General features: G+C 38.3%; 1 protein-coding gene across 1 annotated transcript in view; it reads right to left on the bottom strand.

Moving 5' to 3' along the window:
- Window positions 1–2,498: 2,498 nt before the first annotated feature.
- LOC100698524 (endophilin-A1) overlaps window positions 2,499–21,565 on the bottom strand; it is a 50,904-nt gene continuing 31,837 nt past the window's right edge. The window contains exons 2-9 of the mRNA XM_005461186.4: window positions 15,251–15,319; window positions 14,087–14,159; window positions 13,837–13,980; window positions 13,489–13,622; window positions 13,187–13,345; window positions 12,639–12,742; window positions 12,416–12,546; window positions 2,499–10,760 (exon numbers count right to left, since the gene is read on the bottom strand). Coding sequence (XP_005461243.1) covers window positions 10,564–10,760; window positions 12,416–12,546; window positions 12,639–12,742; window positions 13,187–13,345; window positions 13,489–13,622; window positions 13,837–13,980; window positions 14,087–14,159; window positions 15,251–15,319 — 1,011 coding nt within the window. The 3' untranslated portion in view covers window positions 2,499–10,563. The remainder of the gene's footprint in view (window positions 10,761–12,415; window positions 12,547–12,638; window positions 12,743–13,186; window positions 13,346–13,488; window positions 13,623–13,836; window positions 13,981–14,086; window positions 14,160–15,250; window positions 15,320–21,565) is intronic.

The following is a 21,565-nucleotide window of genomic DNA, read 5'->3' as shown; positions in this document are numbered from 1 at the left end:
AAATTTCGAGTTCCTGAGGTGCTCTTGAACATATCAGATATTGATTTGTAAATGGAGGGAAACGGCAGCAGTAGGGAAACAATACTCTACAGCGCCACTATACAGTCATTTGGAGTCATTACACAGAGATAAAAAGTAGACCACGTGCAGTGACTTAACTGTAAAAGAAAAATCATATCTAATTTATTTCCACATAATATAAACGGTAACGAAGAATTGTTTATCACTAACAAAAAATGTCTGGCATGTGAGACTAATTCAGTTTCACTATGACTTTATGACATTTTTACTACACACCAGGGGCGAGTCTAGGATCAGAGCTTTGGGGGTGCTGAGCACCCAGAGAGCTGCCCAGCCAGGCAAGATAAACTTTACTTGTCACGAGGAGACTTCTTCCCTGTCTCTGACAGTCCAGGCATCCTTAAATGTCTCCAGTTGTCCCGAGTTCCCTCTGACTGTCTCCTTGGTGCATTTAAACCCCTGTTCCTCCCTGTCCTCATCGTCTGTTGTCTTCATCTCCGTTATCAGTCATCATAATTTTACCATCTCTGTGTAAGTCTGCAAATTTCTTTATTAAATCATAAGATTCTTAAATTCATCAAGTCTCTCTGTGCCTGGGTCCTCGTCACAAAACATGACATCACTGTTTTGTACATTTTAACACAATTTAATCCCCACATTTGTGAAAGAAAAGCAAAACACTATTTTAAAAGTCAGTAACAAAACCATCATATCAGATAAAGATTATTTAAATGCTGCAAACAAAGAATGATTGGAATTTAAAAAAACAAACACATATCCTAACCTTAATTACTGGGGGAGAATAATGAATGATGCTCATAGTGAGTAAAAAGTAAACTGAGTGCATTTTTTGGACAGAGATTAACTTTTAATGTGTTTGTATAATATAATACAGGTATATAAAAATACACTCCAAAAATAGAGTTCTTGAAATGTACAAATGTACAAAATATTGATAAAAAAAATAATAAAAATGGAGGCAACTTTGCCTATGGTACAATGTATACAATGTATGAAAATATCTTTACTGCAGATACTACTATGGCTCTGCAGATTTTTTCTTTTATTTTAACCTGTGTCGCCTCACCTTGAGGTTGGCAAATCTGTCTATCACTTTTTGGTGATCAACTCTCTCAAGCAGTTTAACAGTTTCTGTTGTGCCTGTCACTGTTCCCTGTCTGTTTTCTTACCTGGTTCTTCCTGATCTTGTACTTTCTCCTCATGTTCCCTTCTTTCCTCTCTCCCTCTTTGGACTGACAATCATACACAAATAGATTGTATTCAATTAGATGAAAAAATTACATTAATATGAAAAAATACTATTAAGATCACTAACAAAAAAAGTCCTCTCTCAGTTTACTTTCAACCAAAAGGCAAATAATCAAACCACATGTACATCTAATAAAAGATATAAATATTGAAACACTGATCCAACATTATCCTTTATTGATGGATCATTTGTTCTCACACTTTTACCTGAATGTGGCTCCTGGGTTTAATATCGGCACATATGACAGAATAACCAGTTTCTCTCATTCCATTTCAAACAGGACAGTGGTAACAACAGCAGGCTACGGACAATGTTAAGTTTTAGATTTTAAATAGGCTGTATAAATTTCAGTGGGAGCAACAGGACGGTCAAATGTCGCTGAATTTACTACAGAGTAGGACGGATTGTAGGGTAACAAACATCATCAGTAAACATGTTTTCAACACTGCAGGTTACCTGGGTGTAATGTTTTTCAGCTAAAAAGAAACATGGTCTGACTCCTACCTAACTATATAAAGAGTAACTGAAGGTTAAATGCAGCTAATATGTCCTGTTTTAAGCCAGGCGCTTACACCTCTGCTCCGCTGCGTCTCAGCCACCATCGCTCTGGCAGCAACGGCGCTAGAGCCAGAGCAGGGGAGAGGCGAGCTGGAGCAAACCATTTTGGGGGGGGGGGTTATCTATACTTTTGTTGTTAAAATGTTATGTCTCAAACAAGTACTGAATGCTTTTTATATTTTTAGTAGTGTGTCACACAAACAGCAAATATTGTCAAAAAAGTAAGAAATCTTTGGGGGTGCTTTGATTCATTTTGGGCTAAAATCGCTCCTGCTACACACTATAGTTACTTATTATTATTATTATCATTATTATCATCGTTGTTGTATCGTAATGTATCATTCTGGTTATCATTTTCAACTTACAACATAATATATTAACAGTAATTTTGAGAAAATGTACAACAAACAAACAAAAAAATGCAGATTAAAACTGTTGGCTCATGAATTCATTTTTTCTCTGCCCTGCGATTATGTGCTAAAGACTCAAACTGAAACCTTTCCGATGTGAAATCACAGGTAGGATTTCAAAACTAGCAATCATTGCTGGTTGTTGATGCAGTTCCACTTTTGTGCAGTCAGTGGTGCTGTAGCTCTTTGTCCTGTCCATCCGTTTATCGACTCATTGTGAAGAACAGATTGGAGCCTTGTTTGAACCATGTCATCATAGTGTTTATCTTTATTGTCATTACATTGTAGTTCATCTTCACGACAAGCAGTTATACATACAGTGGTCTTAGATTATATCATCGTCCAATACGAGGAGAGCAACAGTTAGAGTTAGTATCACAGCTAGATTTTTTCCATTGACCAACCCCACCCGCAAACCCCCCAAAATACCCCTTCATCCTCCCCCTAATCACCACCCCTCCCATACTCAACACCATACACCAATGTATTGACGACTGTCAAATACGTCACAGGTGCCCAACCATTAAATAGGACACAGGAATAAATAAATTAATAAATAACCAAATCAATACATACAATACATATATAAATAAATAAATACCAACAAGGTGTGTGTATATATTCACATACACACAAGTAGCTCACCAGTGGACAGCAGGTCCATAGTCGTAGGGCCATTTCATACAGCCACAAGGCATAAAGTATTATTATGTAACACAGCCACAGTTCAGACCCCGGCCACATTATTACACCCCAAAAATCACGGTGCAGAGATTAGATTTAGTTTTACAAATGTTTCTTTGAAGCAGGTCAGCTCTCAGAGGCAGACCTGCTCCCTTGGGATAAATCCTTCTGGTTGAGTTAAACCTCACAGGTGGAGCCTCAAAAAAGCAAAAAACAGCTAGAGTTAAAAAAATAAAGCACCAATTGTTATTTAAATAAATATATTATCATCCTTGGTGCACAAAGTAAAGTGTAATAGATGATTTTTTTTGCTAGTGGACACTACACCTCAAACCATAACCTGTTGATCAATCAAGCCCAATTTATTGGCTTATGCTGCCGTCTTTGAGCCGAGCAAGACAAGCAGTTCCTTATTTCTCTGAGATAACTGGCTGTAGCTTCAGGGTTTTCTTATCACTCCAACACTAATTCTGAAGCACAGGCAGTATATGTGCTCACTGGTCACTTTATTAAGTACAATTTGCTACCACTGGGTTGTACCCACCTTTGCCTTGAGAGCTGCATTAATTCTTCATGGCATAGATTCAACAAGGTTCTGGGAATATTCCTCAGATATTTGGGTGCATATTAAAAGAAAGCATCGCACAGTTGCTGCAGATTTTATTCAGCTACGCCTCCATGATGTGACTCTCGTTTTCCACCCAAGATGCTCGATTAAATTGAGATTTGGTGACTGTTGGGAACCATGTGAATACAATGAACTCTGATCAGCCATCAGAAGACGGTCAGCAACAATACTCAGGTAGGCAGTCACATTAAATGATGCTCAGTTGGTACAAAGAGCCCAAACTGTGCCAAGAAAATATCCCTCACAATATAACACTATCACCAGCCTGAACTGTTAATAGAAGGCAAGATGCTTTGTTTATGTCAAATTCTGATCCTATCGTCTGAATGTCACAGCGGATATTGAGACTGATCAGATCAGGAAATGTTTTTTCTCTCTTCTGTTGTCCAATTTTGGTGATCCCATGTGAATTGCTATCTTGCTCCCCCACTCTTAGCTGAAAGGAATGGCACAGTGTTACTGTTACTGTTGCCTTCCTATCAGTTCCAACCTCTGACCTTAACAAGACATTTTCACTCAGTGAACTGCCACTGAATGGATATTTTCTCTTTTTTTGGAACATTTTTGTAAACCCTGGAGATCCCTGTGTGGCAGTTTCTAAAATACTCAAACAACCATGCCACATTCAAAGACATGTAAATATTGTTTCTTCCCACAGCATTCATAGTCATAATGCATCTTACTGTTAAATTATACAACATATTTTTTTAGTTCACTGTTGCTGTACACTGGTGGAAACCTTGAGCTATGAGAAGCCCCTAAATCTTTTAAAGCTACTGTTAGCAAGAAAAGTCTGTCATTTCTCTAACCAGTAATGACACACCAATAATACAATACAATTTCGCAAATGCTTTTTTGAGGTTATTAACCTGCTTATTAATATATAATTAATGTAAAATGAATAATTTTGTTAGCAGAAGTCCAAATGTAAATGTATATTAGAATCTACCAGCTGGTGCTTCTCAAGTTTAGCCCCAAACAATGACAGTGTTTCTCCTTCCAGAACAGCTGTACCTCTGAGGAAAGACTGGAGACCTGCAGGCTTTGTTTGGAGTGTTATGACTGATCTCTCAACTGGAGAGATGAAACTGACTTTAGGTAGGTAATGTGGCCGAGGTCTGACTCTTACCAAAGTGAACAGGGGAAATGGAGGGTAACACTGTACAAGTCCCTCATTGAGGTTAGAATACATGTCGCCATAGAGGGCAAATCGCAGTGGAAGTAAAACAAAAAAAGCAAATTAAATACAACATTCAAAAAAATTAAAAAAAAAAAGTCTTTGTAAGCACTTTGTAAGTTGAAGAAGAGTGCCATATGAATTTTCAACAGGTCAAAGAATACAATAATTGAACAACAGAAACACAAGAGTAGCAGAATTAACCCAGGTTCACTGCACTGCGAGACAAAAGCCAGCAGGAGGAACATCTCCCCTTCTTTTTCTCCCTTTTTGAATGTTTTGTCTTTTAAAAAATCCATCTCAAACAGCAGACGTGAAGCGGTCCAGTTGCATGCAGCTCACAGACATTCGACAGGCAGACTCAGAAAAATCAGGTTTTCAGACACAGAACTTACCAACAGAATAAATAAAAAGAAAACACTGAACATACGTTTGCGCCAACAAAACCTCCGTCTTTTACAAAAACCTGTAACAGTTATGCAAAAGCAGGTATACGGCAGAAAAAAAATGAAGACTGGAAAGAGATAATTATCAAGTTTTATTTGATGATTGTATTGTTGTTTTCACGAATGTGCTTTGGCGATGGAAGAGATCTCTTAGCTCTTTCACAGACAGATAGAGAGATAGATAGAGAGATGGGTAGATACCTCTTCCTTTGATGAAACATTAAATTTTATTGTTCCATCAGAACTTATTGCCTTTATATTCAGTATTTATTGACAGCTTATAGAAGATAATGTTTAGTCAGAACCGGTACTTTTCCTTTTTTTTTTACTATTATTATTACTATTTAAAAGGATTGTACAGTAGCTTTAGGTTTTCCTGTCCTTCAACCAAACTTCTATCAAATATTTTATCTTGAAAAATATCTCAACTAAAGCAATTTGTTTTTGTTGTTTTCTTTCTTGACTCTGTCACACTTCTTAAGTATCTGTACCATTTTAGGTGGCATACACTTTCTCTGGTATGTGTCATGCACTGATTAATCACTAGACTTTAGCAAGAGAAAGCGATGAGATCGTAAATATAATTGAAACATGACCGTTTCATGACAGTTTCAATTATATTTGAAACGGTCAGATAAAAATTTACGATTTTTATTTTTATTTTTTTAAGCCTAACATCATCAGCCATTTCCAGGTCCAAATGCCCTTTCTGAGCACTGAGCAGTGTTTTTTTTGTTTTTTAAAGGTCTAGGTTCCAATAAAATTATCAGTGTGGCGTTCTCCAGGTGTTATAATTCATTATCCAGGCATCCATTAAAACAATGATCTATGGGGTTTGGCAGAGTTAGCAGTAAGCTAACTTTAGTCACTGAAATAGTTGTCATTTAAAGACAATATACCATGTTTTTACTGACATCTTTCTGAAAAGCCTACAGACACCCAGGACTTCTGTAACTCTAGATGCAAATGAAGACTGGAATGTAAACTAGCAGTAACATATAGAGGGTCACTGAAGTTGGGTTAGTTGACATAATGATCTACTCCTTTTTAGCTAGCTACAGAGCAATAGGTAGGCTAATATCAACACATCAGCACAGGGATGAGGATGTAGGATGAGGGTTAAATTGTTCTCAATAAAAAATGGAAGAGGATTCCCTGCTGGCAGATATAGGCTTCATATGGCAGACAGAAAACACTGGACACAGATAAAACATCAGCCTAGAGGTCAGAGATGAAACCATCCACTACACATGAATAATAATCAATATGTTACTGCATGTTTTGGATTGCTTAGTATGAAAAAAATGTGATCCTAAGTTCAATGTCTTGAGCTTTGAGACCTGGAAACAGGGTTTAATACCTGATTACTTAACAAGCAGACAATCAAACCCGTTATTTTACCTAAAGTTTGGTAGAAACCGTAAAGATTTTATATATTTTAATATGGTCCATGTTATACATGTAAACCATTAACCTGCTAATAGATTTTAGTATGTTAATTTTAATAATATAAAATGATCATATATGTTAATGATCTGTAAGTAATAGGAAAAAAAGATTGTAGTATAACCTGTTTAACATGAAAGCCGCTCTTCTGGCGGAGTATTCTAAAAAAATTCTGAATATGTCATATTTCTCTTTTGTTTTCAATATTCGCCTGTATGTTACATTTAAGATGAGGTATTCAGTAATCAGGCACTAAAATAACGTATTCTGCTCAACAGTGCATCACCAAAGCACGAGTACAGGAATGTTAAGCTAAAGGCTAGCTGGTTAGCCACTTCTGGCACATTAGCATCAGCCCTGCTAGCACAGATTCCTGCTGGTTCATAAATAATGCTCAGATAGAAAAACCCTAAGACTTTTTTTTAAAAATTATTCCTAAACTCTGTACAATAAGTATCAAACAGTCCATTTTAAAACATGTGTAACTGGTAAATTACTACTAGAATTCAAAGCAGAGATGACCCGGGTGTTATTTTTTTCCTTTATCCGTTGATTTGACATAAACCCAGAACTATACTTAGATGCCTATTTCAACAAGTAACACATATAATTATAGGTTTGTAGTCTTGTCCTCTATTTCGAAGAGAGCTCTCAATATTGCTAGAATGTTTCAATTATTTAAACTGAGTCATCTCTTTAATTGTTAAAAAGAGTCCAGATCTTTAAAGGTTATACATTTGTATACAAAACCACTAAAGTTACATCCTCAAACATGATATTTTCCTGCTAACACCTGGTTCCACTTCCCTTCAAACGTAGTTTTGTCACTATCTATATAACCTAAAACTAACCTATCAGAGATAAATCAGTTGCTTTATCAGAGAACCTTTAACAGTAAATAATATCAATGTTTTTCATATGGTCATTGTCAAAGTGGACTTCTTTACACTGCTTTTAACAATACTGCTGATCTGTCCAGAAACTGAGAATAGTGAGACGCATTTTGGCATTGTAGCCATCCTGCTAGATGCTACACATCGTGTTTGCGGCAGGGAACTACCACCAACACAGAGTTCTTACTAACATTTAACTATTCCAACAACTGTTTAAGAGAAAACTAGAATGAGATATCCGAAGCATTTGGTTAAAGAATGGTATAATTATGCCTGAGATTATGACAACAGGTCCAGAAGCAAAAAATGTCAAGATCGTAGGGTTAAAATAAATAAATGAGTAAATCTTGAATTAAGTGAGATGTTTGGGGACATTAACAACATTCTGATATGACACAATGTATCATTCTAGGGACAAGAAGGCAAAGAAGATTCTAAAACTTTAGTGCAAGCTAAAAAAAAGTTGGATGCCTTTAGAAGCATACGCACTAGAAGCGATGTTGGTTGTCACACATTACTTTGAAGCTGACAGTTGGTTGCTTGTGAGTATTCTGGCCACTGGTTGCCTAGGTGACCTTCTATTGTTATTCACTATCAGGTCATATGACAATACAGGTATTATTCACTCTTCATTGTCTGTGGGTTCTCAGTCATCCAGGTCATCATAGTCTAAGGAGCTTGTTAAGAAAAGCGTCTGGACTTCTTTAAGTTTCTCGAAGATGTTTCACCTATCATCTGAGAAGCTTCTTCAGTTCTTAGAATTGAAGAAGCTTCTTGGATGAAAGTCCCGAAGCTTTTCTTTCCAAACTCAATAGACTTCACTCTTCATTGTTATTTACTTCAGTTGCTCACCTGCAAGATGAAAAAGTTTATCTCGGATCCCATCTACTTCCCATTGCCAGTGGTTACTCTGGCCATAGTTGCTTGAAGTCACCGAATGTCACGGACTTCCTATGGCCTCTGGTTGCCACATTGCTATGAATTAATTCCATTGTGTGCAACTTTACACTATAGATATTGTTCAATGCACATTGTTTAGCGCATGACTTCTATTGTGAATATGGCACATCTGAGCTGCACTGACCTTTGTAGGCCCAGTCAGCTGCCATTAACCACAGGTATCTGGTATCATGACCAGGGAAAAATATAGGATGTTCTCCCTGGTAAGCTATATTTGAGCTATCGGGATTTTGACAGAAACAATATGAATCTGGAATTTAGCATTAGCATTACAGCAGGTTTCATGACAGCAAAATGTTTTGATCTTGCTTTACTGTTTCAATATAAAGCTTACTAGTATTAGAGACTTTTAGTGTTTGAGAGCGAAATACTAGAAATTTCCCATTGCTAAATAACTATAAAGTTGGAAAGATTCTGAAATATTCACCAAGGAATTTCAGAAACTTTGTTTAGTGGGAACTAGGATCATGTAAAATAGTCGGGCCCCTAACTGCACTCTAAAGATTAAAGCGTAGACTTTACTGACACTTCTCCGATAGATTGTTGGGTAGATATTAATGGTTGTAACTAGTGCCGTCAGCATTAATCTCATTAAAATGACGTTAACGCCATTTTAACGAGATTAGCGCTGACAGCACTAGTTGTAACTGTTTATCAGCTACTACATGTCCTACTGATGTGCCTTTTGGCAAGGGAGTATCAACTCCCAAACTTAATTAATTATGGTTCTGAGCCTCAGTTATTGAAAATCTAAAGAAGGCTTAAAAAAAAGAAAAACAGCGATTTTAGATATCTAGCCACACATACTCATGCATGCAAAAGCCACATAGTTAGACAAATAAGCAAGCACCTACTCCACGGAGTACAAGGAAACCACAGTATACAGAAAGGAAAAAACAAGCAAACTTCTTTCTCACTATGAATACTGGAATGTTCAAATATGCATCAAGTAAAAAAAGGTGAAAGGTTCTGTTCAATAAAATTAATCTGTGGCTGTGATGGCAAATCAGTGCTGCTGGGTAAAAAGAGTAACCCAAGTTTCTCCTTTTCATCACTTGAACTCCTGCTTAGTGATGTGTTGAATGAGTTTCTTGATCCTCAAGCCTCAAAACCCTCCTAAAAGTCCCATTTTACAAGATAAATGGGTTTCGAAACGAGTGGATAAATGTTCTCTTTTCCATTTTAGCAAGACCAAGCTTATTTCAACATTGTGAATCTTTTTTTTTTTGGGGCTGGATCATGCATTCAGCCACTGAATTTAAATGCTATGCAGTGTCGGCAAAGGCAGAGGGTGTTACAAAAAGAGCTAGAAAGAGGTTGAAATATACCTAAATTGTAAGCTCTAAGGATCTGTGGCTCTGGGTTGTTATTTTGATGGTCTACAATCTGAGTATGGAGCCTTGCTAAAAGGTAGTGCTACCCAGTGAAAGAAAATAACAAGACAAGTGAAAGTAACAAAGATAGACAGCTGGTAAAACTGTGACAGTTGCTGAAAAATCTAGGTATGAAAAAGAGCACAAGAAGGCAAGTTAAGGTAGAAAGAACAGTTACTTTTAGAGAAATACAGCAAGAAAAGAAGAAAGAAGACAGTCTCACAAAAAAGCTGTCAGGCAGCTAAACCGACAAGCAGGAATTTGTGCTGGCTTGATCATAATACAGTAAGAACAGGTCAAAACGCACATACAGACACATACATGCACGTACATATACACCGTGCTTTAGTCTCTGTAGCCTCACTGGTATTCTGTGCTGCCCGGCCGAGCACTGCGCTATAAAAGAACATCATTGCTTTGTCTTTTCATCTCTTTCAGTCCCTTGCTTATGCATCTCTCACGCTATAATCCTCCTCTCCCTTTCTTCTTCTACTCTAATCGCTGTTCTACTGCCTCATCTTATGCATCCCATCTCGGGCTCCTCTCTCGTTTCAGTCCATTTTGTGAAAGCAGAATCGCACACAAGCACAGAAGAAGAAGAAGTTGAAGGAGGGCGTGGTTTGTTGTTTATGCAAATACAGGCTGTTTTCTGGGTGTCTGGATTGGTCGAGGGGGAGGGGAAGGTTGGTAACAGGACCTAATGAGGGAGCGGCACCAGGATATCCACATAATTGATGGGGAAGAAGCCCGACTGGCCGTTGATCATACCCTCGTACCAGTTGTCATCGATCTGATTGGTCAGGGTGATGACATCCCCCTCTTTGAAGCCCAGCTCGCCTTCGTTCTCTGGTTCAAAGTCATAGAGCGCTCGACAACATGGCTGGTCCATAGGGGCTGTGAGTGGACAGAAGCAAAACATACCGTGTCAGTTTCACTCTCTATGAGGCATTTTTGGTTTAGTTTGGTTTGTTTTGGCGTAGCTTAAAGACACCGTCACATACTGGGCCTAGGTGGTCAAGTAATGGCATAATGTTTTGTTTTACTTATGAATTTATTGCTGTGGATTGAACAGGGTTAATTTGCTGGATATCAACATAATGGTTTGACAAGGCTCACCTGTTAACTGAAAACCATTCTAACTCACTAGCTTTGATATCCTGTTATACTCTGTAAAATAAATATAAAAAAATATTATGCATAGCCAAGCATAACTTAAATCCAGAGAAAGTCAGGAGTCTTTTAAATAACTTTGTATATTTCATAATTAAACTTAAAAATAAAATAATGCAAGTCTATACAATGTTATTTTGTTTCCCAACTGAAGTCTCAAATATGAAACAAGTTTAACAGACTCTAACACTACTCTGGAACGCAGAAAGGAACTTTCAGCTGCTAAATAATTTCCCAAGGGGTTGCCACAGTGGATGGATGTGCATGCTAATTTGGAACACAGTTTACACCAGATGCCGAGCACTGGGAGTACACTAGCTTGCGACCCCTGAGGCTTGGTTTGTGTCTCCTTTCTGACATGTTTTAATTTATTTTTGGGGGGGCCCAGGATGCTGGCTGGCAGATAGAGCAATGAGCCACTGTGATGCCCTTTGTTTGACGGTGAAGTTTCATTGTGAAACCTTGAGATAAGCATTTCTGAAATCTTTCCTGTGTTTTTCCAATTAAGGTGTTGAACGTAGAGTCTGACTGAAAATTAGACATACAGATAGACAGATAGATAATGACTTATCAATCACAAGTTTGCAATGCCAATCAGTCAGATTTGCCCCACAATTATGAATTCACCCAGAGGCTTCACAACAGGACTTCAAAAACCAGTGGGAGTGTGGCCACATAAGTCTGTTGTTAGGCCTTTCCGAAATCATTTTTGACAATCAATTATGACCTAGATCGGGAATATATATTAAGAAATGAACACTGCACTCTCTTAAAAATGACTTTAAAGTAGCCACTAAGACTAAAAACATCAAGCAATTGGGAACTGGGGTAATTTTCTTATACGCTTAAATACAATCGGACTTCTTTTAACCAGGGGAGTTATTCCCTGCCGATTGCTTAAAATAGGGTTAATGCACTGCTGCAATGGTTTCACTTCTCAAGGCTTTTATGTAGAGTCTTTGGTAACTACTGCTTTTACAGGATGTATCGTATGTTGGGGTTCAGTGCCTTGCACTTTGCAACATGGACAGGAAGGGCTAGGAATTGATCTGCCAACCCTGCAGTTAGTAGGCCAACCCATTACAATAACTGAGCGATGTTCCCACCACTTTCCAGTGGCGTTCTAAGTCTGATGGGAACTCCCGCGGCTTCTTCTATCTGGTAGACATGCTCGTCTTTTTCCTCGGACTACATGAGGCATCCCAGATCCTGAGTTGCCAAGAAACTACATCAGATAAAACTGTTTTACTGCAGATACCTCATCTCTATTGGACATTATTTGACAGATACCATTAAGCTGGATTCTGGCAGTCATCTAAATGCAGATCAAAGAAGAAAAAAAAGGTTTTTTCTTTCTTAGATTGACATCCTCTCTCTACCTGGTGATCTTCCTGGGGATTTGGCAGAGTGTATCCCTCCATTGTGGCTTTCGCTGGGGGGCAGCAGCTCCAGTGTCATTCTGGGTTTTGGAGTGTACTCCTTCCTCGGTTTACTGGACACTTCTTTTATCCTGGAAGGAAGCCAGACAGTTAAGTTCTATCTAACCACACAATCTATTTTTATATCTTTATTTCTATCCTGAGTAGGAGGCTGGATCGATACCTGTCCTCCATTTTCCTGGAGAGCTGTTGGAGGATTTCAGAGGCACGGCTGTGGTATTCCAACTGAGCTTGGACCAATGCTGAGAGCTGGCTCACCTGCTCTATCTGCAACACACACATACACATGTTTTTTTGTTGGTTTTTTTCTTCCAAAGCGTGCTCCATACCCATGCTGGGCTGGGACTGGCTTGGCACAGGAAGGCACAAGATTGCTTGTCTTTTCCATGTTTGTATATAGCATCGAATTTTTCACTTGGAACATGTCAGTAACAAGAATAGACCTTAATATTTTATTTTCCCTTTATAAAAAAAATAACATTCAACTTGTTTTTGTGGCTGTGGTATAAAATCTTCTCTGAATTTGCTGAGGGCACAATATGATTAGTTTGTCTTTTCCTGATTGCTCTTCAAAACTCTGTTTTGATAATAATGATCTGAGATTATTTAACGCTTTCATCTATCTGTAGAGCTAAGGAACATATTTACCTTCAACTAATAATAAGTTATGGTGGAATTGGAATTGCAATACATATATTAGATTATCCTTACGTCGCTCTCCAGTAGGTTAAACATGCTCTGCTCTGCGATCTCTTTGCTCTCGTCAAACTTCTCCAGTGCCTGTTTGATTTCGTCATCCTGGACTTTCCCCTGACGCTTCTTCTTGTAGTCGAAGTCCAGACGTCGGCCCTCCATCTTCTTCAAATGATGCTGGAATAGATGAGAAAGGAACATGTGAGATAAACCACTCTGAAGACAATTTAAGATTCATGTTGAAGAAGAATTCAACAACATGCCACCATTATAAATTCAATTTCCCGGATATCTAATATTATGGATTTGTCTTTACTGACCTGTATCTCTTTGAGGTCTTTATCATGAAGATTCTGCAGTGGATCAATGAAGTTCTGTTTGACCTCCATGTCAAGAGCATCTTTCACCTCCCCGAGTTCCTTCATCGCCTCACCAGCATCCATGAGGGCCAAGCCTGGAAAGAAAGTGAGAGGAAGTATGGGGCAAATTAGGAAAAATAGGAAGGATAAAAAAGAGAATTTCTGAGCCCCGCCAGGTTGCTACTTGCTTATGACCTATTTTTCTCCATTATCTAATCGTGAATAGACAATGCAATAAAAATGGCTAACTTTGTATACTTTCAATTGTGCAGATATGCAGCCATTTAACAAGTATACATTCCCATTTACCGAAGCTGGACTCCTCTCCTAACTCCCGTCCAAACTTCAACATGGCGTCTCCTAGGACGGTCTCAGCCTGTGGATAACCAGGTCCTTTTTCCTGCCCACGGATCTTTGACATGGTGTTGATCATACTCAGCTTGGCTCTTGATGCTTTAAAAGGCAGAAATGACATCAGGAGTCACACTTTAATTACAATATATTAGTTTTGAATTTTATTTATTTTTTTAATATGCTGCAACCTTTGCATATTTCATACCTGGGTTAGGCTGAAGGTACTCTGTTGTTTTGGTCATGATGTCCAACACTGCTCTGCTGGTGACGTCCACCTTCTGCAGGGGAAACACCAGATTATCAGCATGTCAACTGATACTCACTCATATAAACAGAGTAGAAAGTCCAGGAACAACTTCAACTACTCCCAAAGTGCATAGAGAAGCTCCAGCAACTTTTGCAGTATCCAGTATAACTCTGTTGTTCTTCCTGTGTATTTAGGCTTGTGGCCTTCATTAAGGTAATTATGAAACATATTGTTAACAACATGTTTGGTAGGATATTTTATAAAGCAGAAAAAATAAATCAATACAACAACATGTGACCAACCATATATTACTAGGGGAAAAAAAAAAAGTGTTTTTCCAAACCAGCTGAAGAATGATTAGTGGAGCAAAATCAGTTGCAAAGGGGGTGCTGCACCAAAACCCTCCTTGTGGTCAAGAGCAGAGTGCCACAGTTGCCAGTACTTTGGAGAGATGCCTCCTTTTCTTTGATCCATTGTCTCCTACAAACTCGAAATGCAGAACGTTCACCTTCACATGAGAAGCTTTACCTTAATGTCGAAACCAACGCATTTTAAAAAGTACACTTTCACTTTGAAGGTGAACGCTCTCCGTTTCTGTTAATGACCCTGATTAAGGCCAACAGCTCATCAGTTATTACTCAAGTAATAAAGTTGCTCTATATACTACAATAAATACAGCTTTGCAATATTTTCTAGATATATCTAGATATACATTAAAAAAAATCTGCTGGTGTAATACAGGTTTACAAGTTAGTAAGACTCATATGTGGTCAAGGTGAAGCAACAGATACCAGCCAGTTAGGCTGTAGTTAGAGCACCAAACTTTACCTGTACTTATGTGTTGTTTAATTTAAAAAACCAAAAAAAACCAAAACATAAGCATAATTTAAAGTTTGCTAGTCCATCTCTCTGCTGTGGCCACTTACTTCGTGGATTAGATCCAAGAAGTATTCTGGCACCAAACCTTCTCTCAGAAAACTGTTATTTTAGTGATTATATCAACAAGTATAACTTTTAAATTAGCTAGACTCTACCAGCAGGGAGTGAGAGAGATCCGGTTTCTCTCTGCTTTTACTCATAACACTAAGCTAAGATTAAATTTGGTATCAAACAGATAATTACCTTCTCCATTTCTTTAAAGTCATCATCTAGCTTGGTTCCTTCCGCACCTCCAACTTTCTCGCTGACTTTCTGTAATAAGAAATTAGAGGAAAGAGACAGAAAGGGGAAGAAAGATGGTTAATCATTTCATATTTGAGTAGCTTTAATTACTCAAACCCACCCTCGGAGGAAGAAACACCAAATTGTGTTTAAAGTGGTAATGAAGAGAAAGTCTTGCTGTGTGACAAGAGCAAAGGCAGAAAAAAAGGAAGTGTTGGACAATATAATTTATGCAGGAAAAAAGAGACGAGAAGGAAAGTCGGTGTGGAGTGACAATAGCGTTCACTCAACCTTATATTCCTCGATTTTTTTGTCTTCTATTTTAATGCCATTAGAATACAGTGTTTCAGAGTGAGTCAATAAGGGTTTATTTTCATCTGCATCCTTGGCCTCTGCAGGCAGAAATTGAGCAGTCTGAAATAGTCTCTTCATCTTAATAAATAAAACCTCTTTCAGAGGGCCAAGCATCTCTCAACTGACGAGCCGGCTTTCTGCTTTCACTGCAATGCTTCAATATTTTTCTCAGAAACACGTTCAAGCCAGCGGCACCACTGAGTTCATAGACAGCAGGCAGTCTGAATCTGGGTTCACCGGTTATTATGTTCACACTCATTAGATGTTTCAATGAACCATAACACTGAACCTCCAGCTCCAGAATTTATTTTATTAAGGCTTATTAACTGATGAATGTACTAAGAAAACATAATAATGTGATTTTTCTTTCCCGCGACAGACACAGATATTTCCTGTAAGTCAGCTGCAGCGCACCACAAAAAAGCAATTCAGATATTTTTACAATTGTTTTGAAACCTGCAGCTTTCTCACTATTACTGCTTTATTGCAGCTGAATTCTTTTCTTTTTAAGAGCCTTGTCAGAGACCAAAGGAACTCCAGCTTGGAATATTCAGCTGATTAGATTACATTATTCAGTAAAATAATAAAAGGTTAAAACTTGTAATCACTTGTTCTGAGAATAAATCACATTTTTTGCTTGAACTTTTTCTTTTGTTACTGCAGTTTTGGTGTGGATATTATGAAAAATGTGGACACTTAAAAGTGTTAAAATATGAGTTTAGACAACAGAAGATTGCTTAATAATGAGTGTGACTCTACACGAACGTGATGGATGATAATGGATTCACTTACAATCCCACCATCACAGTTGTTGAGTCTGAACACCAAAAAGCCTCCTGGCTTCTCTATGAAGTCACTTCAGTATGGTTCTCATTTTGAAGATCACAGAGCTCAGTTAAACAGTGTAAAATGATAACAAAGAGAACCCAAATCACCACAAACTCACCAAAGAGACCCCAAATTACCAAATAGCCCCAATCTAACATAACGATAAACACCTACAGAATGACCTTAAAGCTACACAAAAGGGCCACAAAGACACACAAAAAAGGTTTTTAAACCCAAAAAGCAGGGATAATAGCTGAAATTAACTACAAAGAGACCCAAAAAATGAGCGAGAAAAACGCACTTAGTAATCTAAATGACACCAAAATTATAAAGAAACAATCATAAAGAGACAAAAAAGAACTTCAAAGAGACACAAAAGGGCCACAAAAAGACAAAAGCTTACAGAGACCCAAAGCAGCCACAAAGTGACCACAAAGACACACAAAATTACAGAAATAAACCAAACAAGAAGGTAAACAGCCACAAAGAGACACAAAAGGGGGGTTGGGTGTGTGTGTGTGTGTGTGTGTGTGTGTGTGTGTGTGTGTGTGTGTGTGTGTGTGTGTGTGTGTGTGTATAATCAGAGACAAGAGACACAAAACAACCAGAAACCAACCATCCAAAGACAAGCTAAACAACACAAAACAATTAAAAGGGATCAAAAGTAACCACTAAATGGCCACAAAGACGACTGAAATTACCAAAATAATCCCCAACACAAGCAGAACAACCCTGAAGAGACACAGAAGAAAAAACAAATGAGTAACAAGGAAAGGGAAATACCATATATCAGACACCCCTGTGAAGTAAGGAAATTAAACACTTAAGAGACAAAACAAACACAAAGACACACTTAATTACTGAAATGGTGCCAAAGACAAGTTAAATTAATCACACAGAGTCCACAGACGACCAACAAATGACACAAAGTAGCCTCAAGTAATTCATCTCTTTCAGAACAAGTAGTACTAGTTTTTGTTCACTTTACCAAAATGTAATTATTTCCTTTAAAAATCTCTTCTTTTAGTGTTCAGACTGAACAAAAAAAACAGGACTTTTACGTTACACAACTACAGCCCTGTCTGTAATAACAAAGACATAGTGGAGCGAATGAAGTCTGCACAGCAAAGACAGCAGACTCATCATAAATGCTGTGACCTCCATCCGACTGCAATCACAGCGACACTCAGTGAGTTATAGATATTGCCTTCCTTATATATAGATCTTTGTTCTGCTCTGCTTGTGACTGTAGGAGAGGGAGTTGCTGCAGAGTGACACTGCTTGCTTGCTAATCGCCTCAGGTTGCAGGGAAGGAGGAGAGAGGGATTTTCCACAATCGTGACTCAGATCAGACACCCACAGCTTAGTGAACTCATATGCACCTTTCCACTTATCTATGCAGTAGATACCAGTAAACAAATGCATAAAAACAACATACGGCAACAACAGCAGACAGCTGCACTTATGTATACTCATGTGTGACGGGTGAAAATGAATATTTAAACTGCTGTTGCCACTATTGCTGTACTATGAGAAACTGTTAAAATGTTCATCGGAAACAGTTGCCAAACATTTCTCTTAAGTTTCATACATGATTCAACCAAAATGTGCTGTATGATTAAAGTAAAGCATCTTTAAAATAAAGTTACTTCAAATAAAGTTAAAACTAATTAAATACACATATTGTAAACATTAACAGTCTGCAATTTGGATTTTTTTTTTTTTATAAAACAGAATAATGTCATTTCATTGTTATATATATATATATATGTGCATGCTCTGGCCCTGCTCCAGCAGCCCCAACAACCATCTACCATCTCTTCTACCTAAAAAGGCAAAAGACATCCAGAAACAAAACACTCGAGGAGGGCAAGAGAAGAAGGAAAAAACAACAACAAAAACAAACTGGCAGTATAGTGGTTCACTCAGTGAGGAAACTCCTACATCCATCAACCACCGAAATTAGAGCCTAAAGACCAACACATAGATGTGACAGAACCCAGATATCCCTACCCACTGGAACCCACAGTGAAGATCGGGAGGTAAGAATTAATAAGCATTTGTTTCTTCTGACTCCTTTTCCAACAGGAAATCATTATGATTTGTTTTGGGTTTTAGTGAGTTTTAGTGATTAATGTTTATTTTTGGTTTGGTTTTATGGTTACTAAGACCTGTTGCTTATATGTTCGAAATAAACATTTGGTTGATTGAATGATTGACTGATTGAATTTCATAACCTCTAAAAATGATCACTTGGATAGGAGCCAATCAACTGGATATGCAGTAGTCAAAAGTAACTCCACTTTAGCAGCAACAGTAAAATATGTAGTCATGCCAAAGGTAAAAATTAAAGTGGATTTTTCTGGTAAGACTTATTTCTCAATTTCTGCACACATGGCAGCGAATTATGAAAACATGCAATTCGTGGAATGAGCAGCTAAAAATGTGTCTGGTACAGCAGATGTCACACGTCTTCTTCATCAAAGCAACAAGCCATGCAAGCATAAAGATAAATATGTGTGTGTTTATGTAATGGCTTGTGCACCTGAGCACCTGTGTGTGCTTGTTATGACACAAGGCTGAGTGTGTCTCTTAGACAGGCAGAGAGAGCGAGGAGACATAATAATGAAAAAATATAAATGATGAAAATGTAAAAATAATGAAAAACAATAGCGGGGAAAGAAAGTGAGCAGGGCAGACAGATGAGGAGGAAGATGCAGTTACCATGGAGACAGGGAGCTGACTGCATCCTTTCATAATTCTGAGAACCATCGGCAGCCCTCCTGTCGTCTATGAGGCGGCTGCGGAGCGCCGCACTGACACGCTGTTACGTAACTGCGTCTCTCTCAGCAGTGTTACTTTCTTCTAATATTTCCCTCTTACTGTCCCTCCATTCTATATGTGAAGACCTGCTTTTACAGCTCGCTAATGTTTATTTTTCATCTTTCAGAGTGGAAACACTGCAAGCTGTACATCATCTAGAAAGGTGCTACCAAAGTCAGGTTTTCTTCACAGAGTTTCACAACATGTTAGCAAAAGATGTAAGTTTGTTTTGGGGGAAAATTCACATTTCCGGCACTCTCGAGGTCTAACTGTACCTCCATAATGTTTTTAACCCTTTTCGTATTTCAATACAGGGCTTTAGGAATCTACTGATACTGGTTACTGATATGACACCACTGTTAATTTAATAAGCTGTATCCCTCACCCTGAGGAAGAGGCTAGTAAGGTAACATTAGGCTAAACTTCAGGCCTTTAAACTTGCAGCTCGATGACTGGCTGTCCCATTGGATGGCTTTGCAAAATGTGAAAACTTAAAGTCTTCAACACTCTGAGAAACTTCAATTCATTCACCACAGCTTATCCACTCCAGGGTCGCAGGAGCTCTAGGTCAGACTCAGCTGCTACTGGACAAAAGGTGGACAGGTCACCATTCTACCTAACCTTTGGCCAATAAAGAATCACTAGGTAACCTAACATGCAGGTGTATGGACTGCGTGAGGAAACTGGAGGAGGGAACCCACACAGGCACAGGGGAAACATGCAAACACCCCAGCTAGCTTACAGCCTTGAACAATCTTGCTGTGAGGCAACAGTGTTGCCAGCTCAGGGCCTAACTTCAGTGAACATCCTTCAACAGCCCAAAATCACATGATTCTAGGGATTAGGGTACCTCCAACCTGTTGACACTGTTAGCTTTTGCCATCCATGCATGCAATGCTAGCTCTCCTGTTACCCAGCAGTCCCCAACCTTTTTTTGTGCCACGGACCGGTTTATGTCGGACAATATTTTCAGGGACCGGCCTTTAAGGTGTCGCAGATAAATACAACAAAATAAAACCAGTACCGGTAAGAAAAAAAAAAAAGAAGATTTATCCATAACACACGGGTAAAGACCCAGGGAAACTGAGTTAACGATAAAAACAACTAAAAAAAATAACGCAAAAATTGATAAAAACCCTGAAAACCATAAATTTCACACCCAAGCCTCAGCTCTCGCGGCCCGGTACCAAATGACTCAGGTCTGTGACCGCTGCTGTTACCAACCCCTGTGGGATACTGAGCACAGAACTGACCGACCCTTTGTCAGACTTTTATATGAAGCAAATACCAAATCACTACATTTTCCTTTAACCCAGAAAGGCCAAGCATATAAAAGAAAAGAAAAACATAAATAAATGTGGCTTTTGTCAAAATCTATTATAAAAGAATTATACCTTTGTGTGTGGGTGCCTCTGCAATTCACAAGGCATCTCACTATAATTTCCACAGCAGTAAACACACCAATTAAACTTCATCACCAGACGATTAGGCTGTTTTTAAACACAGAAAACAACCTACACCTACAACTGCTACTGGCACTAGAAAAATCATTTTTTGGGGGGTGTTTCTTTGATCTGACAGCACACATTTAAAGCACCTTCCTACAGTCCTACACTCCTTCATTACAGCATGTTAATAACAGAGTGCAGCTGCAGTTGTTGAGGAGCGGCCACTTCCACAAACAGACAGTTTTACTTTAAAATACCTCCACGTACTGTGGAAAACAGCACAGTGTACTTCTCAATAACAGCATGATTTTGTTTAGATACAGTTTATATTTGTTTATATTTGTACTTGATAATGCAAAGAGTTTATCACAGCACAGATAGAAGAGAGATTTGCTAAACACCATAATTACATATAACTGATGAGCTGATTTACTCTACCAGGAACACCGGAGCAACAGGCGCTAATCAAATGATCACTCCTTCACCGACTCCAGGCTGTCACATCTAATTTTACAAACATGACATTAGTCTATTTTTGAGTCAAAGCTGCCTTCATGCAGACAACAGATACTAAAATAAAACCCTAATAAAGTGATGACAACACGTTTACCCTCGAGCACAGCGTAAACATGACAGATTACAGCACACATCAACGACCAAACACAATCTGATTTACACTAACAACATTTCTGTGCCATTCAGTCTTTGTCAGGTCACAAAAAGCATCCACCGATGATCATGAACACATGAGCAGCTTTATGCCTCCTAGGTGTCAGATTTTCAAAAACAAAAACACACGCCTTAAAGAGCACTGATTCTGCTT

Source organism: Oreochromis niloticus, linkage group LG3, assembly GCF_001858045.2.
Source record: "Oreochromis niloticus isolate F11D_XX linkage group LG3, O_niloticus_UMD_NMBU, whole genome shotgun sequence".
In the NCBI taxonomy this organism is placed as follows: domain Eukaryota; kingdom Metazoa; phylum Chordata; class Actinopteri; order Cichliformes; family Cichlidae; genus Oreochromis; species Oreochromis niloticus.
The sequence above is the reverse complement of the archived record's forward strand: the minus strand, read 5'-3'. Positions and strand labels throughout refer to the sequence as shown.